This window comes from Calidris pugnax, unplaced genomic scaffold, assembly GCF_001431845.1.
Source record: "Calidris pugnax isolate Ruff unplaced genomic scaffold, ASM143184v1 scaffold246, whole genome shotgun sequence".
Lineage (NCBI taxonomy): Eukaryota > Metazoa > Chordata > Aves > Charadriiformes > Scolopacidae > Calidris > Calidris pugnax.
The window spans coordinates 1,003,157-1,024,179 of NW_015090989.1; the positions used below are offsets into that span (position 1 = coordinate 1,003,157).

The 21,023-nt window shown below is 36.4% G+C and overlaps 1 protein-coding gene across 1 annotated transcript in view; it reads right to left on the minus strand.

Annotated features, from left to right (window-relative positions):
- DMD (dystrophin) overlaps positions 1 to 21,023 on the minus strand; it is a 1,195,780-nt gene that overhangs the window by 994,232 nt on the left and 180,525 nt on the right. Inside the window, exon 2 of the mRNA XM_014954058.1 lies at positions 14,686 to 14,747. Within this exon, the coding sequence (XP_014809544.1) occupies positions 14,686 to 14,747 (62 nt within the window). The remainder of the gene's footprint in view (positions 1 to 14,685; positions 14,748 to 21,023) is intronic.

Below are 21,023 nucleotides of genomic sequence, written 5' to 3' on the forward strand. Positions count from 1 at the left end.
ATTTCCTGGAAAAAACTAATCTTGAATATTCTAATGCATAATTAGCATGAAATTATTATAAGAGAGTAAAATAAGAATTGCTATTTTGGGCATACTAAGGGCTCTTCTAAGTTCCTCCAACTCTGATGGTGGCCTGCACAGAATCCTTAAGAACAGAGTATAAGGATACAACAAATGTAAAATCACATAGTGCTTAAAAATAATACCCTAATTTATGTGAAATTATTGTATGGAATTTCCCAATATAAGGTTCTGTTCCATAATGTTCAGAATATTCAAGATGGACTTAAATTTCATGCTAACGTGATTTGTACTTTTTCAATGAAAATATTCAACTGAGACATCCATGGGATTCCTAGACCAGAGATCACCAAAATAAAGACTAACGGTGGTAGATCACATTTAGAGAGCCTAGAGGTGACCACAGGTGGAGCCAGCCACTTAGGCAAGAAGCTGCATGTGTAGAGCCTGGTCCAGCTTGGTAAGTGTGTACTTTGGGATCATCAACACTCACCCAGCACCTCCAGCGCCAGCTGCATGGGTACCCTCACTCCATCAGCTGTGGGGCTGCATGGCAGACCATGACTGCCTCCTTTCACTAACACCTGAAAAGGTAGGTAGGTCCTGTGGTAATGGGCCAGTACACAAATGAGCTGGTGTGATTCGTGTTTCTATGACTCTGAAGGCTGTCATCACGTTAGGTAAGAGGGAGATTTTGAATGATTGAGAAACTAGTGACAAGATACATAACAGTAACTGGACTATTGTTTGATGTGATAAAGAATAGCATAACTCCATATGGCTTCTGTTAGTTGCCATTCAATTCAACCATCAGTCTCTCTTTGCAAATCAGTTTAAGGTGCAGTGTTTTAGTTGCCCTGCAACACATGCTGTTTACAACCTGACCATCTAGCAGCCTGTTTCATTCTCCCTGGCATGTTTCCTGTGTGTGAGGCATTGGAAAATGCTTGCTTTATTAATTTTTAAGCTCTTAGGATAAAAACTTTCACCCACACCCCCAAAAAAACCCCACCCAAACTAAACCCCAGTGTTTTGGACTCCCTGGTTATTGTTTTATTTGCAACTTTCCAGAGACAGTTTTTTTCTGGTTTCCTTATTTTTATACAATTCTCACTTTGTGGAGGTTGTATTTTCAGTTCTAACTGCCTCCAGGAGATGCATCACTTAATCCTACCTCTTTTAATAGACATAACTATTGTTATTAATGTACTATTTAAAGATAATATATAACATTTCATAAAGACAAGAGTCGGGTAAGAATAAAAACACTAATTTAGCCTGTGTAAATGATTAGTATAGACAGAATAGATTGACCCAGTTCTACACTGACCTAAGCTGAAGTTAAAAGATCACAAAATGTCAAAAGAAAGGTGTACTTAGTCTTTCTTCCCATAGGCAGAAATATTAGAAGGAACTGCTTGGAATGCTGCCTCAGTATTCAAAAGCATATGAGATGGTAAAACATTACATCTGACAACATTATATAAAGAGATTTTATATTTTTAAGATTATTAAAAAAAACAGTTTCTAGGACTGACTGTATACTACTGTACTTCAGCAAATCCTGTTCAGAAACCTCTTCTTGAAATTTTACTGATGACTTTAGGTTAGTTTTTGCCTTCATAGTTCATTTCTCTGTTAGTGTTTCTTTAAGACAGTCTTTATTATTGATTTTGTGTTTTGATCTTTCTCTGTTTTAATTTTGTAATTACATAATGAGCATTTCCATATATTTCATATATGCAACTTGAATTTGCTGCATATCTTAATTGTTTCTTCTGAATTTACTTACATTGCATAACTAAGTTAAGGAAATTTGCTGTAATCTGCTTTTGTTCTTAGACAGAGGTAGGTTTCTGATTTTGATAGGTGATACACCTTGATAAGGTTGTTCAATTCAGGACTCCAGTACATCGCTTCCAAGGTGCCTATTGGTACAGAACACTTTGATTCTTGAGTTCTTATTTTGTCTTCTTTTCAGCATAGCTGCTGTTTTTGAAGTCAAATCTTTTCTTTACAGCATAGCTGCTGTTTTTGAAGTCAAATCTTACCATGTGGATTAATTTGTATTACTTTCTTCTATGAATACAACACTTTTGAATGCGTATTTGTCAGACATTTTGAATGTCTTACTTGTCACAAAAAACCTTACTGACCGTAACAGTCTGGTGTATTGCCCAGGAGTGAATCAAGACTTACTTTTCTTATTGCGAGCTCTGACTAGTTGCTTTAAGAATGGATCCTTTACAATGCCTGAAAAATTAGGGTTTATATTTTATGCATACATGGCATTTACAAAATCTGTGAGACAGTAATTGAGATTTTTCACTGCAATCTGTCTAAGCTTTCTTAATATTTTACAGTCATTGTTATGAGGGTGGCAAGATAATGCTTCCTCTTTTTGAGCATGGACTTTTTATGTTTGATGCATTAGTTGAATATAACCTTGTAACAGAACCCTTTTCTACCAATTCTATGTTCCTTATATCTGATTGTACTATGTGTCTTATGTCTGACACTTAAATGCCACAAGTGCCTTTTAAATGAATTATTCACAAAGAAAACTAGGCCTCAACTTAAAATGCAAATTTGTATATCATTGAGGACTTTCAAGAAAACAAGAGAAAGAAAATTTGTAAATTACCATCACACTTTCTTTTTTTTTCAATCCAGCACACAATAACTCTGTTCTAAGGTCACAGAATATATAGAGCATACATACTCTGTTTTGTGCACAGACAAAGCCTCACAGATAGATTTCTTCTGAGGTCTAAGACTACACAAAAAAAAAACACCAACAACTAAAAACCAAAAAACAAACAAACAGAAAAGATGGAGAACAGTCTCATTTAATATATTTTTGATAACTGTGCTTACCAGTGTCTGTTAAATTCTTATAACTTTCCACTGATTCAAGTTAACCAACTGGAATTACAACTTACTATTAATATTCTCAAGGAGTCAGGTCAGGAGGTTTTGTTTGGGTTTTGCTGGTTTTTTTTAATGGAATTGTTACCAATTGCTTAGGATTCTCAGTAACCTTTTTTTTAAAGCTGCACCAGACTGAACAGAAGAAATTACTTATCTTTTCCCCTGAAATCTTAATTTCAATAGAACCAATATAACTCTTTGAGAACACTAAAAGCATCCTATTTTTAAGTCAGCAATATATATCCTCACTAATATTACCAGGAAGTAAATGTGATGGGCTTACACTGGCAAATCAATCAAACACACTATGAAAAGCAGATAGAAAAGAAAAATGGCTATACTGTGTAATAACACCTGCCATGTAGAGCTCTGAAAAAAGTGAAAGTATTGGCAAAGTCAGTGACATGAATATCAATATGTAATTGGAGTGGGATACTAAAACAGAGGAAAAAAGACTTACAAGTTAGGTAGCCTTTCCAGAGCAGTGAAAGGGGGGATTATTTTTTTTTTAATAACTCCAAGCAAAGACTTAATAGTGGCTGTGTCTGTGTCAATTTTGCCACTGCTGTTAAGAAATAACTGCAGATATCATGTACAAGGTGACAGTTTTTCCTCTTCAAAAGAGCCCAAACATATGAGCAGAGAAAGAACAGAGGTAAGCAACTGTAAAAATTATTCTTGAAATGCTGGTCCAAAAATACCCCTGAAATCTGACTGAGCCCCTTCATATGTAAAAGGCAGATATGCAAGGTCTTGTGCAAATATGGTTATTTGCAACCTTGTACAAATAAGGTTATTATTTCTAATGATGCCCTTCTAGCATAGGAACATCTTTCATAATGTTATTTTTTCTGTCATCATGGGAAGGTAGGACCTAAAATACAGACATTTGCTTTAAAGAAATGAACCTCAATAAAAGTTGCATTTGATCAGGTGTAAAATCACATGCATCAGCACACCCTTCAAAGGAACAGAAGATCTTTGTACACAATAAAGATACCTCAAAGCATAATAAAGAAAGCGATGCACAAAAATGTAAGTGCTTACAGAACTGGGGTATGGCCATGTCATCATCACCAACACTGGGACATCAACATCCAAGAATGCAGCCTGTAATATGGATGCAGTCTGCCCAAAACTGAATGCTTGGGGTTTGGAGGGTTTTGCTTGTTTGCTTTTCTCTGAAACGTGCTTTTTAAAAAATTTGTATGCATTTAAACACATAGGAGGAATGGCCAAATTTCCTGATGTGAAAGACAGCCTATAGGAAGAAGTATGTACGTCTGAGAGGCACAAGATGCACCCATTACCTCAGGTTCAAGAATGGTTCACAGCAGCGGAGAAAGGCAGTACCCTATGAGGTCCCCCCCGGGGGGGTGCAGCACGCAGCTGGGCTGCTGACAGATGAGTTACTTACTCCCTGACTTTCAGCTTCACCAGCTAACAGGACATGACACCGACACAAGGAGATGTGCTGGATCTGTTTAAGAGGTGCAGAAAGCTCAAGAGAGATAGGTGCACCGCTTCTAAGCGTTCGCGCTTGCACCTTTTCTTTTTCTCTCTCCATCAAACCTTAGGCACGTGATAGCTCTCTTGCAGATAGGGGGATCTGCTCAGTGCCATGTGCCTGAGCTTTTAGGGCATTTAGCTAAATGGGGACACTAGCTTGAAAATGTTTTTGTTTGGTTTGTTTTTTTTTTTCTCCTGTTTTTTCTTTTTGAACTTTCAATCTACGTATAATATAAATCCACTAAAGCCTTATTTGCTTGTATGAAGAGTTTTGCTTTGGAGATTCTGAAGATGATTAGATGTAATGGTAATGAATTCTGAGCACGGAAATGATGATGTCTACTGCCAGCAACAATCATGCAAATTTGTAAATGTTTACAAATTTGCAAGCTAGACATATGCACCACTGAGACCAATATTGTAGTGCTATATTTAGGTTGTTCCTATTCCCCCCTCAAGATCCATACACAATAACAACTTCAAGAGAACATCGTGTATTCAATTTTCTTTAGATTAATCTTTTTTACTTAAAGTAAGTGCAACAAAAAAGTATGAGAGTTTGAATATAAGTCTAGGAGGTGTGAGTCCAAGCATGAGAAGAAAAAGATTAAAGAGATCAATGGACCTCACTTGACTATTCTTTTCCCTTAGTAACACGTATGAGAAATGAAAGTCCAGTGCCCTCTGTTGCCAACAGGAGTGATTGCTTTGCTTGCTTGGCATGTCTAATGCAACCGAGGGAAGCTCGTGTTATTTTGCAAAAAGAGGCTATAAAAACAAGAACATGAAGGAAAATTATTTTGACATAATAAAAATGCATATACTTTAGACTAGCTTCCTAATTTTACTAATACACTCTGAATTTTCAAATTAAAGGTCAGGGATACTACATTATCTTAGAAGCGTTTAAAATGTAGTCTCTAGTCACTCAGACATTTCTAATGTTGAAAGTGTTTTGTCATGCAGATGCTCATTGTTTAAGATAATATGCTCTTATGTTTTTTGGAAGGGAAGTCACTTTTAATGGAAAACATTTTAAGCCTTAAAATTTGATTTGGAAAAGGAACCTAACCTTTGTATGTGCAAACAAAAGATATTGAGAATATGACATCATTTTCAGTGATTTAGACTGCAGCAGGGACAGCTCTAATGCTTTCTGACCAGTGGGGATTTCCCCCCACTCCGAAGTGGGGAGACTGGGCAGGGTGTTGTGGCGCCTCCCGAGAAAGAGACCAGGGTTGGAGGTGGGTATAAAGTTCTGGTGGAGGCAGTTCCCAGTGTGTCCCCAGAGAAAAGCTGCTCCTGAACTGTAGCCAGTTCTGCATTTATACCCACTAAGGCAATGCAGAGAAAACATGTCACTGCTTGTGCAGTCAAGGGAGCAGAAGGAAGCGAGTCTCACTTGCAAGCAAAAGGTCTTCTGAGAGACACGGCCAGTAACCACAGCTCCACCAAAAGATGTGCAGATAATTAAGTGAAAGAAATTTCACTTTTCATCAAAGTGAAAGTGAATCTGCTCTCCGAGAGCAGTCTTGTTTAATTGCAGTCATTTAGACATAGGGGAAACAGGCAAAGTTGTAAAGTCCCCTGGCAATGCAAGAACGTTACGGAGGAAAAACATTAGAGAATCCTGTCCCCTCGCGCACACGTAATAAAACCTTTGCTGTTTGAACAGCAACTTAAAAATAAAAAAGGGACCAAGAACAATATAGAGATAGTCCCATCAGCTTTTTGTTAACCTCCAACGTCTATCTTTGTGTCTTTGAAGCATAACCAAATACGTTTTTTGTCCTTTCTAGGTCTTCAGTGAAAGGGTTCTTTTCTGTGCTGACAGTTTTCAAGGCATCTCCAGCTGTGTGACTGTCACAGTGGGTCATGCGGCTTGCGCTTCTGATGTTAGCAAGAACAGAGAAACGAGAGAAGACCGCCCTCTTAAATAGTACTTTGTTTTTGTAACTCTGCATTGACACATCACTCAGCTTCTGGTGTTCCTGGCTTTTGCAGTGAGTGCAAAGGGATTAATCCTCTATTTTAATCCCTGCCAGCATCCAAGCCTCTGTATTGGGCAGAGTTAAATATCGATAAATAGCTAATTGATAAGGCAGTCATGCCTCAAGTATTTTGCCAATAGTAAGCTGAAAAATTACTTTGGCAGCAAAATATAAAAATTCATCAAGTTTATAAGTTTTAAAGCTTGCACACACAGTTAATATTATGTGCAAAATTCCAAGCATAAAGATATTTGCACCTTTAAACTTTCTTGGTCATACAAAAAAAAAATCTATAAAAATATATTAATAGGTAGTAGAAGTTCTAGAATAAAATTCTGAGTAAAATAAATGGCAGTGTTGCCACTGGTATTACCTAAAAAGTAGAGTAAAAATTATTTTTCAATTATTTTTCATTACAAAGGAAATTTATTTGAAACATAATAAATATTCACACCGCATACATCCCTTTTTACTGCATCATAAAAAAAAAGATGCAGAATATGGAGACCTAATAGGTAATTTACTACATATCGATGCAAATAATTCCGAGTATGTGTTTTGCCTGACACTTGCTTATGCATTCTGGAGATATCCAAAAAAGGAAATCACTTAACAATGTAAATGTGTTTTCTATACCAGGTTTAAACATCATTTGGCTTCAAAAGAAAGATGAAAAGCTTTTGCTCTAATAATACAGAATAGGCATGATGGGCCTTTGGTGTGCTCTTGCACGACGTATTATAAAAAAGTTATTGGCATAAGAAGGCCTGGTATTTTAAAACCGTATGTATCCCAAGGGTAGTCTTGATCACACAGAGCTGGAAAGCAAAGTTAAGCACTATTAATCTTCAATGAGAGTTCTGGTTATTTGCCACACTGAAGCAGAGAAAAGTAATTTGGCTCCTACATTAGTAAACTGCTCTTTCTCATCACTTTCACTGTAGCACTTAAAAAGGCTGGCAACAGAGACACACAGCAGATTAATCAGGTATTTAGGACGGACAAATAACAATCGTGGTGCCTTACCAACATCAAATAATACCAACTATAATTTTTTCACATTTATCACAAATAATACAATTTTAAATCTGTGTAATTTTCTGAAAGTTTTCTTTCAGAAAGAAAAAAAGAAATTCTGAGGCTGCTCCAAAGGTATTATCAATGTTTAGTTAATGAATTGAACTGACATCTACCATATTCACTTCTAATATGCAGCCATTAAAGATTTGATCAGGGCTTTACCACAGACACAATTTCAAAATTTTACTAACAATCCATCTTTTTTTTTGTCCCGGAGTCAATGTTCTTACACACGATACCTGATTCTCCTTGATATTTATCTCCAAATTAGTGCTCCTTAAACAAATAGAGGACAACTTTTTTTTTTTTTTTTTTAAATTCAGAATAACTCTACTGACCCAAATAAGGAAATGGATATAAGCACAAAAACAGAAGCTTTGAAGCAAGCCATAGTATGCATATGCAGTCTCAGCAGTAAAATTACAGTACATGCTACTTCATGACCTGGTAGATGCAACACTGGCTATTAGTGACTGTTGATTGCTCTGTGGTACTACTCCTCATGGCTTGGAGCAGGGTCACCATTCAACCCTCACCTACTTTGACCACAGTTACTTTTTTTAGGTGAATTTGTCAGTAAGTCTTTTTACCTCTTAATTTAAAAGAATAAGAATTTTTTTTTTTTTCTGTAATTGAGACTGAGTGCAAGTGCATCCAGTTTGCATTTGGTAAGAAAAAAATAAAATAATTCAACTACTTCCTGCCTCTTTAAATTCTATCTTAACAAAAAACAGTTGAGGTATCAGATCAGATGGGTACCTATAGGAAGAGCTCAGTCTAATTTCTGTTTTTCAGTTGAAAACAGTGATAACGACTGGACAAATTACACAGCTTGAGAATACACCTACACTCCAGTGTCAGGTACTGGTCCAACATACTGTAAAAGTACAGGGCTAGATGCAAATGCTTTTGACTGATTGCTGCAGGTTAATCTGCAGCAACATAGAGTTCAGCAAACTTTTATTTACTCTGTTTCTCCAGCAGGCTTTTCTGCAGGCACTAAATTCTGTGTAAATGGGTAAAGTAACACAGTTACCTGAATTAACTTTTCTGAACTTGTCTACAGTGATGTTAACGTTTGTCCTGTAAAGCCAGTGTTGATGTATTCTCTAGAATGCTATTCTAAAACTGAAACCCTACAACACCAGCACACCCTACTGACTACTTTTATTACGTGAAACAGCTAGGAATCTTTTCTAGTCTTCTCATAGACATGCATATGCAGCTACTGTTCTGCTTTTAGACAATACAACACACCAGCAGACATCAGTGAAGTTTGAGTACACTGATTTGAACTTCTAAGTACAGGATAGATATAATTCTAATTTTCCTACTGGTCACCCATCCATCTAAGTAACTGACTGTAGGTCAGTTGTCAAGATAGCAGTTTGGAAATATTGAACATTTTAATTTGTGTTTTTGGGATTTGTTGCCAATTCCCCTCCCTCCAGCTCTTGTCTTGATTATTAATTGCAGTTGAGAAATATGGCTAAAGAAATGGTACATCTGATGAAGTTTGACATAATTAGTCACAGTGGTTAAAACATTTCCATAGAACCTAATCGTAAAGAAATTAGGCAAATGAAACTATTATCTTCTTCTCTACAAACCTTCACCAGATTACTCCCGTTCCAGAGTCTACAACAATTTGAATTCACTTTGTAATGAGTGGCTTTAAAAATTTGTTTTAATTTGAAGTCATTGTGAATGACAGCACAGAAAACTGAACAAGTGTGTGAGCAAAATCAGCACTGCAATTTTTTCTATCAATCAGATGCCAGTTTTATGGTAGCAGTCCCTCTGTACCTCAAATATTTGACATACTTCCTCAAAAGGTCAGGAAACATTTCAATTGTAACAGCAGTTTTTGTTATCTGATATGCAGAAGGCATTTAATCTACAGTCACAAGGGATCACTAAAGTGAAAGGGAGTCTTGAGTAACTTCAGGTATCCATGAACTCAAGAGACGGGAAAAAACAGGGACCATCACTACACCTCCTATCACATAAACCACATACAAACACTGGGTAATTAGGAAATTATTTTGATTGCTATGTAGTTTGACTAAAGTTGTAAACGATGCCCACTTCTGTGTCCTTTTACCACTGCATATACTGGTTGCCTGAACAATCTAGCTGCTATTCAAAACAACTTCATCAGTGAAAAGCGTATTTAATTTTGCTGATCGTTATTCTACTAGCCACCTATATTTTAAGTTAGACCGTCAACCTTACACTCTTTGGCACAGGCTGTGTCTTTATTATGTTTCTTCACAGTATCACTACAAGAATGGGAATCAAATTCCACAGTCATCACACAAACAACCACCTCCTAATATTTCCACCTGCCTATAAAATGCTCACAGTTTTCATAACTTAAATTCTCCATTAAATTGATTACTTACTTGGTTTTCTGTAAATCTAAGTAATAAAATCTTGAGTACCCCTAAATTTATTTTCATATATTCTGTCTTCTTCAGTAACAACAGGAGGAAAATCAAAACACGAGGTAGAGAAACCACTTTTTTCCCCTCAAAATCTGTCATTCTCTATTTTTTGACTCTTGCTTCTACCTGGTTGAATATTTTACACGAAAAAGTATACTGACATATATAATATCTTATTTGACAACGTAGTGGAATTTTCTACCCTAGCAGAAATGTGGACAACCTATTTTATTAATATCTACTTTTTTATATTGAAGCTTAAAAAATTGAAAACTTGTTCACAAATTACCATTGTTTTATGAAACCCACTTACAGGTTAAGCTGTTGACCTCAAGTTAGACATAAGGGTACAACCTAAAATTAAAGTTGCCCAAACTTACAATGATTAGCTGCTTGCCTTCTCTGTACTCACAACAGATATTTTTATTGCTAACATTAAAATTGTCAGTACATTGAGACTTTCTGCATAATGAGGGAACAAAATTAATTGCTAATATTTCGGCTTTTTGGTGCTGAAATTTTCAGCTTTTCGTTTTAAAATTAATTGCCATTTACAAGGTCTTTCCTACATGCAAGTACAGAACATTTCTCTCTTCAGTAATGTTTTCTATTTTGAACCCTATTATGCAATGAACAACTAGAAATGTTTAACCAGAGAGGAAACATAAGCTCATTTAAAATGGGGTACAGGCATTGTTAACATCATTGTTCTTGCTGTTTCAGAGTTCCAGCAAAGAGCTGCTACACTTGAAGGCTTGTGATCTATTTGCATTCTCCCAAAATATATAGTTAAGATTGCGTGTTTCATTTATAAACAAAGATTTCAGTTATTTCAAATTTAAAAAGTGGAGATCTGAGCAGAATCTATCATAGCCAGGACTAGATATATCTCTTGTGAGAGCCCTAATTACAGTTCTATTATTAAAAACTAGGTTACAATATGTTCCTTTGCTATCATTACGTACAACCTGCAGAACTTCATTATTTTATAAATAAACTTCTTCTGAGGACAAAGAAAAGCTCTTTCTGAATAAAATGATATTAAACTTATATGCTCCACATGTTTAAAGTTGCTTTGAGTTTCAACTTACTGCATGACATTTAGATGGTAAACCAAAAAGGTATCACTAAAGAAAATCATACACAATGTCTGTGATAGAAAAGGGGAAACATAAAGGTCTCTTGGATTACATTCTCCTATTTCTCTTGTACTTTTAATTTGCTGTTCTATCTCACATACATTAAGAGCCAACTTTTGGCCTGTCTTACTGAAACAATGATGAATTGCCTATAGATAAGTCACATACTGACATCTTTAAAGCACAGATTTTCTGCATCATCCAGTTTCTGGCTAGTAAAAGGAGTAGGAATTAGAGAGAAACTTGTTTTGAGAAGCTGTAAGAGACACCTGCAAATGCATTTTCCCCAGTTTTTCCATTTAAAGCAACCCACACAACCTGCCAAAAAAAGTTTGGAGACATGGCCTCACCCATAGCAATTCCGATCTTGCTGAACAGTTCTGCTAGCTTTCCCTTTCATAGACTTCTTGTAGCATTCCAGAGGTTTCTAAAGTCTGAACGTCACAGACTGAAAACTGCCAAGATGGTGTGGTTGAGAGTTTGTTGTTAGGGACTTAACTCCTTAGCTAAGAGGTATCGGAGTTCCTTGCTGAACTCAAGGCATCAGAGTCTGAAGTATCTACACATGTTCCAACTAAAATGTCACCACATGCATGGCCAGAAGAAGGACTACTACTTCCCTCCAGGCCTTTGATTCAAACAATAGATTTTTTTTTTCCCCGCAAATAAAAAATATACATGAGTTCTTAAGTTATGCTGATGACACATACATTACAAAGTTATACTTCAATGACTTACAATTTCTGACATTAAAAGTATTGTTTGTGTTTACATCACTAGTCATGTGAAAGCAACTTGGAAACGTGAGTGTTTTGAAAGCTTAGTCTAAGAATAAATGTACTGAGACACAGGTACTCTGGACACTGAATTTTCAGGAAAGGAAAACAGCTCTTTTGGGGGCAATGCACTATAGACCAAACACAAATGAAGATTTAGAACATTTGGAACTAAGCTTTTACTTTGTGTAAGTAGGGTGTTTCGTTTTTTTTTACCTATGGAGGGTGGCGGATGGGTGGGAATTGTATAAAACAATTTTATTCAACCCTAAATATTTTAGAGTTATTTAATAACCTGGATTACACTACTCACAAATAAGAGAAATGAGAAATTCTGACCCCATAGGCTAATCTGCTCAAGACAACAGTTCTAGAACCACATCGGACTGAATACAAACCAATTCTACAATGAAAGTAAGTAATTTATTTAACACTTTTACAAAGCTAACAATTACGTGAAATCGTTAACCAGGAGTATTCCATTAACTGAAATCAATTCCACAACTAGAAGCAGAGACCGATTTGAACCACAGAAAACAAGTCAGGAGAAGAAGGAGGATAAGCTGGAGATTTCACATGGAGATCCATTTTCATTTTTTGACAATCACCTCTCCCGAAACATCTTGGTCTATAGAAGAGGGAGTAACACAGTCCCAGGACAGCACACAGCTATTAACTATGACCACTCATGCTACAGCAGAATATGAGCAGGGCCTCCTATATTTCTGTCCTGAAAACCCTAGGCAGTTCGTGACTGCGCTGAGGAGCAAAGCATACACCACACATATAACCAGGAGATATTACTAAGTTTAACACTTATGTGATATCCCATTTCAGACCAGCTATTCTGGTGTTACACATAACAAATTTGTAGGACAAAAGTAATTTGTCCAAGATTTAAAGATCAAGGGGCTTTGGGTCAATTGATTGTTGAAATGAAAATACTCTGACCAAAACAGAGGTAACATGAGGCAAAGAAAAATTTGAGCCATGATGTTTAGGAGGTTTTCCTTGGAGACGAAATGAAGTAAAGAGAGATCAGCATTTCTCCAGTATGTTTATGAATGCATGTTCACATACAACTAAAAATACTATTTACAGAACTGAAGTAAAAGGTAGCTAAAATACCATTGAAGTACACTCCACTGAACTAGAATTAGAGGAATGACATCTAGATCATTCAGATGACTGAGACAAACCTATCATTATAAACATCTGCTCATAGGCATATTTTCTAAACCCATCATAACTCTTGTTCTTCTGCAGACCTGTTCCAAGTTTTCTCAGTAATTGCAAGCATTACTATTCTATAAAGCAACATTTTTTTTCTGAAAAAGCAATACTTTAGGAAAGTGATATTTTCTTTAGATAGAGAAGCAACAGTTGCTCTTAGTTTTCCGTAATTATATCTGTGGCCATAACAAGGCCTAACTGGCAATACATCTTAAATTAGCTTGTATCAGGCGACTGCTGCTGGGACTACTTCTTCATATATGGAACACCAAGATAGTAAATTATTCAAGCCAAAATCCCATCTTGCCGAGTAAAATAAAACAATTATATCTTTCACCTTCTGTCAGGCACTTCTACTATCAGAGACAAAATAAAATTGCTTTTTTTTTCTGCAATAGTACCACGTTGCTGACTCATTTTGTTTGTGATTCACTGCACTTTCCAGAGCTTTGCTTTATTATTGCTAGCCCGGTTATCCCCCCCTTCTGTATGCATACATTTTACTTCTGTCCTAAGTATGACACTTTGCACTTGTCTTGTAATTCATCGATCAATTTGAGACCATTTGTTCAAGATTGTATTTCATTCTGATCCAGTTCTCCAAACTGCTGGATATCTCTGCTGTGAAGATACTGAGCACAAATGTGTGCTGTCTAAATCACTGGAATTACTATTAGAAAATGCTCCAGACCATGGAAAAGTCCTGTGGGACTCCCTGTTTGACTGAACCGCTGCTCAGCATGTTTATGGTGGTCATATTCAGATTATCTTACTCCTCTGTTTTAATGAGGAGAATCAGATGGGATACAATCAGAAGCCAGACTAAACAGAAGATATATCACAGCTATTATTTCATTACTGTCTATTGCCAATTATTCCCCAGTAGATACAATGACAGATTATGGGATTTATTTAGTTTATTACTGGCAAATGCAGTTCCGTAATTATCCTTCAGGAACTTTAAAATGTTTAATCAAATCCTGTGTATTAAAGATAAAATTATTATATACTGCCAGGCAGGGGCTTCTTCAAATAAGTTAGTTATTTGCTCTTTTTTTTTTCCAACTTATTTGAGATCTTTACCATTCTCCAAGAGTTCACAAAGATGAGAATTTCAAAAATTATCATAATTGACTTTCATAATTTGATGACTGGATCACATCTCTTATTGTAGACCTTGCTCCTCTAATTCGTTGGGTTTTCTTAAATTTGTGATTGCAATTAGAAACAAGAAAAGACAAATCCAATCGAAGAAACTCCTCTGTATATTAGGAACTAACAAAGGAGTCCAACACACAGTAATCCATCTACATCACTAGTCTGAGAAAAGGCAAAGTAAATCGAAGAAGAGGATGCCTTCTTACACTTCAACCCCTACTGAATTCAAGGGAATAAAACTTGGGACATGTTTTCTAATAAATCAGCCAACTGCATTTAGCAATACCTGAAACCTCTAACTGTTATGTTGAAAATTAAGCCTCAGTGGAGTAAAATCAGTTTTTTTGAAAAATATGTAAGACATATTTTGATTTATAAATAAATAAAAATATTTAATTACCTTAGCAAACTGTGCATTTATCCATTTTGTGAATGTTTTCTTTTGAACATCTTCCCGTTCATCTGCCAGAGAAAAGTAGAGTACTTAATTAGAATTATTCAACGAAATAACACAATATTATTGATTAAAACTTCAGTCTTGGTTTGTAGTAAAGCTACCACTAAGAATTTGAACACATTCAGGGCACCTTTTTGGATGTATTCTGCCCTTGACGATTACATCAATATACTTTTGAAAGCCTATAGGCACCCTTTGCAGTCATAGTGTATATTCCTAGCTCATCTCACCCATTCCATGGTATCTTTTCTTCTGGAAGTGAACATGTTGCAGTAGGAACTGAAATATCCCATTCAAATTTTTAATTTCATATACATATAAAAAACATGCTACCCAAATGTTTTGGGAGCAGGAAACTCTTCTACAGCACTTTTAGAATAGTACTTAAAATAACAAGTTTATATGCATGTCCTCAAATTTCTTGAGGAAGTGAAGCCTTCTGGACTCCAATGATAGTTCTCCATTGGCAGCCCCTGCCATATCTTGCGCTTTTTCTGCCTTGCAGCTATTTACCTGTCATAATTTGTTATATATTTTTCCTCCACTGGAAAAAGAAAAAAACCCCGCAGATTTTTTCGGCCATATATGAAATTCCCTCTCAATTCTTTAATGTGATAAACATTGTACAGGTAGGTGATTATCTTAGGCCTTGATTTCTGTATCTAAGTACAGCTTTAATGCAGAATTGAACTGGACACACAAAGGTGCAATTCTGATGTATTTTATGTAGGTGGGAAGAGAAAGATGCCTTCAAATTAGAACTTAGTAAGCATTTGCTTAAAAGGATCTGTTAGGCATCGTCCTTGAAATATTACAGAAGGGCAGACCTCTTTGTATGACAAAGTCAAACCAAACCAGAATTAAACAGCTTATGTGGAAAATGCTGCAGAATACTTATACTAAAAGAAAGCTCACTCAATGCTGTCTTTTAGTTTGAAGTAAAATTCTTAAATAAAAAGGAATATTAAATTCCCATCTGAAATGTTCAGCAATTAATAATGCTAATGGATTCAGCTGAACTTGAAAGGCAGGTATAGATGAGTTACATGAGAAATGCACATCATTAATAACATACTTTGCTTTCCACCCTGCTAAGAAGACAAGATAAGGCAAATCTTTTTGATACAAATATAACTTTTGTTCTTAATACCTCACCTCAAAAGCACTTTAAAAGTGCCTTTTCACACAAATGTTTTCCATTCTCAACAATATAATATACTCATGAAAAAGTAATATTAGAGCTTGTAAAGCTACCATTTCATTGTAAAAAACTTCTGCATAGAGGAAGGTGTGTATTCTCATTGCTTTCAGATGATCATGAGTGAAAAGATTGGCAATGCAATGGAAACATGCCATAGAAGTCAAGAATTACATCCATTGTGCCACTAATATATAAGTATTTGCGATAACAACCTTTCTAGAATTCTACTGCTATCTATCCCAAATAATGCTACTTGCTTCTTCCCTTGGTTGAAAGTGGTTAGAGATTCATCAGAAAGCAACAGCATGTGGAAGAGATGCATGCTTTCAATAATAAATGATGCTAAATCTCTTAAAAAATTATTTTTACCAATAAGCGTGACTTCCCTCTTTGGTGACTGTTAGTAAGCTGTTTATTATATGAGTTTTGATGTATTCCAGCCATGCACAATACACAGAAGATGGGGGAAGAAAGATGCATTTTGTTGGTAGAAAACACATATTCAATCTGATGTTGTATTACAAGCTTCTTCAGCAACTTCATATAAAATATGACATATAAGTAGCTATTTCTGTTTAATTATCTCTGATAAAAACACCACATGCAACCTTAAAATGGAGTAGAAGAAGATTATGTGGGATTTAGCAGAGAAAAGGAAAAATGCAAAAATGCCTCTCTCAAACTCTTCACACTTTCTTTTTTCCACCCCAGGCTGCTCTAATAGAATATTCAGTAACAGTCTGTTGTTTGATTTATTTTTTTTCCCCCATAAAGATATATGCCAGAGATTTAACTGTTAGTCACCAATTAATTAATGTCCATTGAGCTAATAAAAAGCTGGGCTCTCCTGAGGAAAATTAGAGTTAAACACACAATTTAAATGTTTAAAACTTATTCAAAGTTTCAGGCGTTGCTCTGCTACCTTTGCAAACAGAAATCTATTCCACTGCTGGTATAGAATCATAGAATCATATGGGGTTGGAAGGGACCTCTGGAGATCATCTAGTCCAACCCCCCCACCAGAGTGGGTCTACCTACAGCAGGTTGCACAGGATCTTGTACCAGGCGGTTTTTGAATGTCTCCAGAGAAGGAGACTCCACCACCTCTCTGGACAGCCTGTTCCAGTGCTCTACCACTCTCACAGTAAAGAAGTTCCTCCTCATGTTTAGGTGGAACTTCTTATACTCAAGTTTGTGCCCATTTCCTCTTGTCCTGTCACTGGACACCATTGAGAAAAGACCAGCCCCATCCTCCTGACTCCCTCCCTTTAAATATTTATAAGCATTGATCAGATCCCCTCTCTGCCTTCTCTTCTCTGGACTAAAAAGACCCAAGTTCCTCAGCCTCTCTTCATAAGAGAGATGCTCCAGGGCCTTAATCATCTTTGTGGCCCTTTGCTGTACCCTCTGTCTTTATAGAGAGATCATTTCAAGCACTTTTTTGTCTAGATGTTTGCTCTGACAAGTTTATACCACAGCAATTTGTTAGTGGCATCCTCTTAACCCGAAAAACAACCAGTCTTTTGGTAATACACGACAGGATTTCCTCACAGTATGCATGATTTAAAAAAAAAAAAAAAAAAAAAAAAAGACATTATCCTAACCCAGATTTACAGATTGAATGCTAGCTGTGGAAGCTGAATGACATTTGTCTGGGTGCTGTAGAAACATGCCAAGAACACTCAGCTGCCACTTTCATAATGCTGTGTTTATAACAGATTCTTCAGCAGTGAGCCGATGAATGCCCTTGCAGGTGTTTTTACTGTGAGGCAATAAGAATAATCAAATGGCCAGGCAGGTAATTCCTTTGGCTGTTCAAGAGCAATATAGCATGTTTACTTCTTTTCTTTCAATCTGGAAGAACTGCAGAATAGCATATTGTCTCTCCTCAGGTTAAATCTAAACATGAAAAACTGCACGGATCCTGAATTGCTTTATTACAATAACGATGTGATCACTTGCCCACAGCAAAAATATGCTTTTCTCAAAATGCAGGATGTTGAGTGGAGCAGGCTTAACCTCCTTTCTGTAGGTTATCAACTCAGAAAAAGAACAAACTGAGGTCTATAGGAAGCCTTCCAGAAAAAAAGATACTGACCTGTGAGATTTATCCGATTTTCATGCACTAGAGCCTCTAGTACCACTAAACAGACCTTGTTTTAACTAGAACACATTCACAAATGGATCTTACAGTTCTGATATATTTCTGGTAGGATAAGCATCCAGCTTTGCAACTGTGATTGGAAACCTCTCAAATGAACTAACTGCACATTTGACTTTAAATGTATTACTCCAGGCTAGAGCTCATAAGAAATTACGGCCAGGAAAGAAAGTGCAGTATTAATGGAGCTAATCATCTGCCAAAGGACAGTTCTAAGATTTAATCAGAAGGCAAGGCTCATACAGACAAGTGGTACACTGAAGAATCCTTAGGAACTCGCAATCAGGATTCAACAGAGCAAACATGCTATTATTAATGGCAAGTGGATACTGGACAACTTTCCTGGATACTTAATGCTAATGTTTGCAACCTACTACTCAAATGAAATTCCCTTCTATTTTCCACCAAAAAGAAATATTATATTGTCATCTTTTAGCAAACTACACTTATTACTACACTTATTTTTCAAGCACACACCCCACTAAATGCCACCAAATATATTTAAAAAAAAATGACAACTTAAAAAAAAAAGTTTTTTAAAATATTTGGTATACTCTAGATACTATTCTGAAAACATGTAGCAGTGTTAACAAGTCATAAAAAAAGCAATACTTTTAAAAAATGCGAGCTGATGAATACCAAGCAGATTTAAAATGAACTAAGATTCAGAAACATACAGTATATATGTCACTAGATCATTCCATTTGTATGATATAAGCCACAATCCCACAGAAAAAAATGGAGTGGTGGGAAGGAAGCTTCTACTATTTGGTGCATCCTTCCCTATTTTGCTAGAGGATCTTCAGACTCTCTTACTCTTGACACACCTGAATACATAATGCTTTCAAAGGATGGTTGAAGTTGGATGGGACCTCAGGTGGTCATCTCGCTCCAATCCCTGCTCAATCAGGTTCACCTAGAGATTGTTGCCTGAGACCATGTCAAGTCTGTTTTTTAATATCTCCGAGGATGGAGACTCCACAGCCTCTCTGCTTATAGACTGCAACATCAAGACTGCATCTTTCCTACCATCTGCATTCTGCCTTCCACAGATGTGGGTGGTGGCTTAGGAAACTCTTCTCAAGAGCAAGTACAGCCCATTTCTGAAAATTAGAAGATATTCAACAAAAGTACACTGGCACTTTAGGGGTATGGGAAATAAGCCATACTTTCAGATGATAAGCTTTAATTTGAAACAAACAAACAAATAATTGTCTTTAAGGTGTCAATAAAGACATTACATATGTGTAGAATATTTGGATCACTGCAGAGACAGACAATGTCAGGAGGCTCGGTTGTGTAATAGAAAATTTTATGCAGTCTTCGGCAAGCAGTCCCATCACAGGTTGGCACACAGGAATAAAGGAGACTTGTCTTACGCTGTTACAGTGTTGCCTTCAGCTGAGTTAAACAATAATTGAATAGCTATGTTTTGTCTACCAGGAACTATCGGGAAAAAAAAAAAAGAAGAAAAAGACAGAAAAGAAAAAAAATTCCCCTATCCTAGCTGGAAACTTTGAAACAATGGTATTAAGGCAGCTGTCAATTCCTTCATTCATAGCAACTGCAGGTTCACGGGAACACTGCACTTTAGAGAATAAAACAGTCACAATTGCTATTTGATTTTCCAGCAGCCAAACAATGCAGATTTTGAAAAGGCCAGCATTTGCTTCAGTGAGTGGGAGTGAGTACCAGCAATGGTGGGAGCACTAGGAACAAAAGAGGCCACAGATAGTCACATTATTGATACTCTGGCCCCATCAGCTCACTATTCTTAGAGATTTCCAGCACATTGTTACACTGCTCTGTCAGTAACTACAACTGCTGAGAAATGTTCCCTTCCCATTCTTGCTCATCTGAGGGGGAAAGAAGAAATCAATGCAATACAATGACTGAATGATATTTGAGTGGACTAGCTTTGATTTTTAGTCATTGAGGTCACCCAAGACATTCATAAGCTGACAGGAAATACAATGGATTGCTTTGACAGATAGCCAATGATTTTAAGACTATTGCTCATGTAAGGTAATATGTAGCATGCAATTCTTTGTCCATCTTCTATAAATATACTGATGAGCAGTGTGTTGACTTTATCTGAATGCTGTCAAGACTCATTGTTCCCTGTGCTTCCCCTTGAGACTTTACTGTGGAACCTGTGTCAAATCATCATAATCAGACTATCTCAGGCTTCTCAAAACACTGATGAACCTATTCAAAAGCTCAGCAGAAATGCAAGACTTCAGCATCCAGAAAACCCTCATTAATAAAAAGGAAAAAAAAAAAAGAAAGGTACAATTCAGTCCTCTGAGAAATAGTATATCAACATTTTTTTAAGACATTTGGTAAAATTCAAGGCAAATTTAGGAAAGGAGAAGGGGTTTTACTATACCAAAAAGACTTAATCTCAACTCTGCTCCCCTCCCATCCCCTCTTTCAAATACAAGAACTCAGGGAGAGGGATTCCATTTGTTGCTCAGAGGGCACAAGAGAGAACAGCTATAAGATCCAACCTACAGAATTTCTCTGACACTAAAACCCTAGATTGAACCCCAGGCTGAGAAAGTCTTGTATTTTTCTCATTTCATTATGTTATCTGGAATTGTTCACTCATTATGTCTAAAGGAAACTTCTTCCTGACTTTTCTCCTCTTTTTTTTAATTCTTTAAGGCTTTACAAGTGTTTATAAAAGGTCACGTTATTCTGAACTAACTTTGCCTAATTAGCTATTTAGGGAAAAACTACAGAGTGCTTTTGAGGACCAGTATGGAAGTCATGAGGTAGAAAAAGAGCAGGAGTGGCAGAAAGGATAGAGAACACCACAGAATGCCAGCCTGGAACAGAAAGAAAGAGAAGAAAGTAAAACAACAATAAAAAAGATGAGGAAGGAGTGGAGTGGAAGACACAAGGAAAGGGAAACAC